The 5,249-nt window shown below is 50.0% G+C and overlaps 1 protein-coding gene across 1 annotated transcript; it reads right to left on the bottom strand.

Moving 5' to 3' along the window:
* Positions 1-2,666: 2,666 nt before the first annotated feature.
* On the bottom strand, positions 2,667-3,629 carry LOC112104731 (olfactory receptor 2AP1-like). The gene has a single exon (XM_024197226.1). The coding sequence runs from the start codon at positions 3,624-3,626 to the stop codon at positions 2,667-2,669; it is 960 nt and encodes a 319-aa protein (XP_024052994.1). The 5' UTR covers positions 3,627-3,629.
* Between the last annotated feature and the right edge of the window lie 1,620 nt (positions 3,630-5,249).

Raw genomic sequence — 5,249 nt, 5'->3', positions numbered from 1 at the left:
GGACCGGGGCAAAGGGAAGAAGCAACCACTCCTCCCCACTAGGCTGCAGGCAGGGGTGGAGGGCACCAGCGGTGGAGGTTGTAGGGGTGAAAAGGGAGCACAGGTACATGGCAGGGATAACGGCACCTCCGGCTGCACTGGGAAGGGGAGGGACTACAGTTTCATTGGGAATGCTGTGAACAGTGGGGGTGGGACAACTGAAAGCGGGCAGTAGCGCTTATGGAGGGGGTATGGGCACACAGGTAAGAGGGACTGAACTGGGGGGGCAAGGGAGGGCAGGGGAAAAAGGGGGCTAGGAAAATCACAGGAGGGAGCTTCAAGTGTAAGGGCGGGGCAGGCAACCAAACCAAACCCCAAAGTTTGGGGCGGGGCAAACACTAAAGGGCTGGGGTGGGGCAGGCAAACTAACAGAGAGGGAGACTCCAGAGGGTCAAATCAAGTGGCAGGCGAGGCAGGCTGCAGGGGGAGGGGGAAACTAAGACAGGGAGGCTGGGGGGCCAAGCAGGCAGGGGGCCCCGCCAGCTAAATGCAGCTGGGGGGGAGGAAAGTCCAAGGTGAGGAGGCACGTGCGCCCATGTGCGCCTGTGTAACTCAGTCTTTTGCTGCTCACTGCTGCAAACAGTCCCAGGCGGTGAAAGAGGGGAAAGAAACATGGCTGTCGAGGGGAGAAGAGCAGGTCCAGGTGGTACGCGGGGTGATGGAGGGGGTGGCGACAGTGGTGGTGGGGGGAGCAGATGGGCAAGGGGGAGGGCTGCATGCCTCTCCCTCTTGCTCCCCTCAACAGCAATAGGAGTTGCCACCACCCCAGGAGCAGAGATGGTGAAAGTCACTCAGTTTGTGAACAAACCCCCTCCACAATGTCTCTCAGTAGGAATACTCCTCTTCTTCCTCCTCCTCGAGGGTAGCAGCGGCTCCGAAGTAGCAGCAGCAGCAAGCAGCAGTCAGCCGACCATGCAGGAGGGACCCATAGGTGGTGGTGGAGAGGTCCTTGCTTCTCCCTCCGGAGACGGGGTGGGGGGCAGACCGGCAATGCCCCCCCCCCCATTCAGCAGCAGCAGTTCAGAGAGGGAACTCCAGTCAGCAGCAGCAGCCCAGGGAGGGAGACCTCCAGCCAGCAGGGCAGCCAGAGCGGTCTGATCAGTCCCGGTAGTGAGGCGAGGGGCCTCCCTCCCCATGAGAAAGTGCAGGACCATTACACTCCCCTTGGAGGGAGGAGCCTAGATTGCCCCGCCCCCTCACCGGAAGTACCGAGGCATGGCTGGAAATATAAAAGGCAGGCCCTGCAGCACAGTTGGGGCAGAATCTGTGGAGGAGAAGGAGGCTCCGCCTGTTTCGCAGCATCCTAGAAGGGAACCTATGCCTGGCTGATCCTGATCCCTAGACACCAATGAGGACTGTACCCCAAGGAGCCAGAAGAGGCCTGGAGGCCACAGGTATCAACCCCCCGGGAGGCAGGAAGTAGCCCGGGGCAGCCCCAGTGCAGCCGGCTGTGGCTGGATCCTGGGTGGCCAACTCCCTACACTTCCCTGAGAAGCTCCTGCTCTGGAGAAGGAGCCTCCCTAACCAGTCACCTGTAGACTGTTTGTTTGCTGGCTGCCTGAGCTCCGCCCAGGCTAAAGCCAGCCCTGAGACAGTTTGTTGCTGTCTGCCTGAGCCTCCTTAAGCCCAGGCCCCAGCTCAGTTATAGACTCTGTTTAAGGGCTGGCATCTTGAGCTGCCCAAACCCAGGCTAAAGCCTGACTGTGACTATTGGTCGGCCAGCCCTATTGTGGGCTCTTAACTGTCCTGTGGACTCTGGTCCTGGCCAGACGGGACCTGACTGAGTGGCCTCCCTCCCCACAGGAGAGCAAGGGACTATTACAGGATCACATCCTGAAAGAAATCTTTCCTGAACCCTCACTTCTGGCTTTCAAACAACCCCCCAGCCTTTCCAAGATCATCATCAAAAGCAAATTTCCCACAGATCAGGACACACCAACTCAAAGCAGCATCAGAACCTGCCAGAACAACAGATGCAAAACCTGCAGACATATCTCCACTGTCACAATGAGCAACACTCCCCTCAACACACCTTTCAAGACCCATGGGTCCTACATGTGCCTATCACAATGTATGCTGTATCTCATGCAGTGAACCAAATGCCCAGACAACAGCTATGTGGACAAAACCAGACAATCACTATGCTCTCAAATGAACTGACTCTGAAAAATGATAAAAGGCAAAGTGATCACTTTATATCAGTCCCTTGAAATATGTGCTAACTACTTATGCTAAACAAGCTGTTCCAACTTGTATTTAGCTGTGACACGCTGAGTACATTTCCCAGATCTGAAGAAGAATTATTCTTTATAAGCTTGTCTCTCACCAGCAGAAAGAATAAAATATGTTACCTTACCCCCCTTGTTTTTGTAATATCCTGGGACCAACACAGCCATGACAACAGTGCATGACTCTTTTTTGACACTTTCCATCTGTAGGTTTTCAGATGTCAGTTGCCAAAAAGCAAAACTTTTTTCATTTTGTCAGGTTTCAGTTGTTTTGATTAAAAGTAAAAATCTTGTGCACACACACGTATCTCTTGTGTGCTGTATTTCTGTATCAGGGCCCACTTAGACCCTCCTTCTTTCACAACTGAAACCAGATTGATTGATCCTTGTTTCATTCAACTAATCTGAATTCTTTATGAGGGCCATACATTTCCTGACAGCATTTCTCAGGGCCTCCTTGACCTCTCTGTTTCTCAGGCTGTAGATGAGCGGATTAGCCAGAGGAGTCAGAACAGTGTAGATGACTGAGAACACTTTGTTCAGGGCTATCAGTGTGTTGGATTTTGGTAGCATGTAGACAATCATGATGGTCCCATAGAAAAGTGCTACAATGATGAGGTGGGAGGAGCAGGTGGAAAAGGCCTTTTGCCTCCTGGTGGTGGAAGGGATTCTCAGGATGGTGCTGATGATACAAACATAGGATGTCAAGGTTAATAGAAATGGGGAAACTGCATCTAGGAAGGAAAATATATAAAGAACCAATGTGATGAGGCTGGTGTCGCTGCAGGAGAGCTTTAGCATTGGAGTGAAATCACAAAAGAAGTGGTCCATTTCATTGGGACCACAGAAAATTAATTGTGACATAAAAGACATCATTATTGTACAAGGTAGAAATCCACTTATCCAACACCCAGCTGCTAGCTGGAGGCACAGCCTGCTGTTCATACAGGTTCCATAGTGCAGTGGTTTGCATATGGCTAAATACCGATCATAAGACATTGCTGCCAGGAGATAGCACTCTGTAGTTGCTAGAAAACAAAAGAAAAAAACCTGTGTCATGCAGCCCCCCAGAGAAATGGTTCTGTCCCCAGTCAGGAGACTGGCCAGCATCCTAGGCAGGATGGTGGAGGTGTAGCAGGTCTCCAAAAAGGACAAGTTCCCCAGGAAGAAGTACATGGGAGTGTGAAGGTGTTGATCAATCACAACTAGAGCAATGATGAGGAGGTTGCCAGCCATAGTCACAATGTAGATTACTAGGAAGACCAGGAAGAGAAGGGTCGGCAGTTCAGGGAGATCCCCAAACCCTAGGAGGATGAATTCCGTGATGGCTGTTTGGTTTTTTCCTTCTCCTTTCTCCATGAGCTGTATTGTGTGACAGTGAAAAAGTAATGAGCATCGAAAGATTTGCCTGTACCATGAAATTAGGCAGATTTCCATAATTTGATTCCATAAGGGTTCCGACTGCAAACTGAGAGCTGGTTTTCTATTCTCTCATACCAGAGAAACTTCTTCACTTTGAGACTTTTGGAATAAAATTCCCCACCCAACCAACGCTCTGTCACACATTTAATTTGCCACTCTTCTACCCCATACCCCAACTTTTTTCATTAATCTATTCTTAGATTTAAGATCAAAAGGAACCATTATGGGCTGGAGTTTGGCACAACTGATTAAAAGAGCTTTAAACCAGGAACTTAGAGGAGATAGTTGGGAGATGCTCATGTAATCTCCACACCTGATTTTAACCTTGAGATGGAGGAAAATCAAGTGAGAAAGGATATAGAAATGGAGAAAGGAACAGCAGTGGGTAGGAGAATGGACTTTAAGAGGAAGGATAGTGCTGATACCAGTCAGACAGGTGATATTGGCAGTAGAATGACTGTACCCTATCGGGCAAAGCCAAGCAGCAATAACTACAATGTCTGTACACCAGTGCAAGGAGCCTGGGTAACAAAATGGAGGAACTAGAACTACTGGTTCATGAAGTGAAGCCAGATATTATAGAGATAACAGAAACATGGTGGAATAGAAGTCATGATTGGAGTAGAGGTATTGAAGGGCATGCGCTGTTCAGGAAAGACAGAAATAAAGGTAAAGGTGGTGGAGTAGCATTGCATATGAATGATGAGGTAGACTGTAAAGAAATTAGAAGTGATGGAGTTGATAAGATAGAGTTTGTTTGGATCAAAATCACTTTGGGGAAGACAGCTACTAGAGGTATCCCTGGGATAGTGCTTGGGGTGTGCTGCAGACCTCAAGGATATGATTTGAATATGGACAGAGCCCTCTTTAATGTTTTTAATGAAAAAATACTACTAGGAATTGTGTGGTTATGGGAAAAAATGGTTACTCACCTTCTCGTAACTGTTGTTCTTCGCGATGTGGTGCCCATTCCAACCAGATGTGTGCACGCCACATGCATGCCAGCCGGAAGATTTTCCCTTAGCAGCATCCGTAGGGTCGGCCTGGGCACCCCCTGGAGTCACACCTTCATGGCGCCCAGTATAGTGCCCCGCCGATCCCTCACCCCCCTCAGTTCCTTCTTGCTGGCTACTCCAAGAGAGGAGTTGGAGGGTGGGTATTGGAATGGACATGAACAACACATCTCAAAGAACAACAGTTACGAGAAGGTGTGTAACTGTTTTTTCTTCTTCAAGTGCTTGTTCATGTCCATTCCAACCAGGTGACACAAGCCAAAGTTCAGGAGGTGGGGTCGGAGTCATCCACTGATTAGAGCACGGCTCGTCCAAAGGCCACATCATCTCTGACCTGTTGTGTGATTGCATAGTGTATCGTAAATGTGTGTATCGAGGACTATGTTGCCGTTCTGCAGATCTCCTGGATGGGGACCTGCACCAGGAATGCAGTTGAGGAGGCCTGAGCCCTGGTGGAGTGAGCGGTGATCGGTGGAGTCGGCACCTTCGCCAGGCCGTAACACTCCAGAATGCATGATGTGATCCACAACGAGATGTGCTGGGATAA

Source organism: Terrapene carolina, unplaced genomic scaffold (genome assembly GCF_002925995.2).
Source record: "Terrapene carolina triunguis isolate 2854851 unplaced genomic scaffold, T_m_triunguis-2.0 Scaffold119, whole genome shotgun sequence".
Lineage (NCBI taxonomy): Eukaryota > Metazoa > Chordata > Testudines > Emydidae > Terrapene > Terrapene triunguis.
Note: the sequence above shows the minus strand (reverse complement) of the source record. Positions and strands in the feature narration are given on the sequence as shown.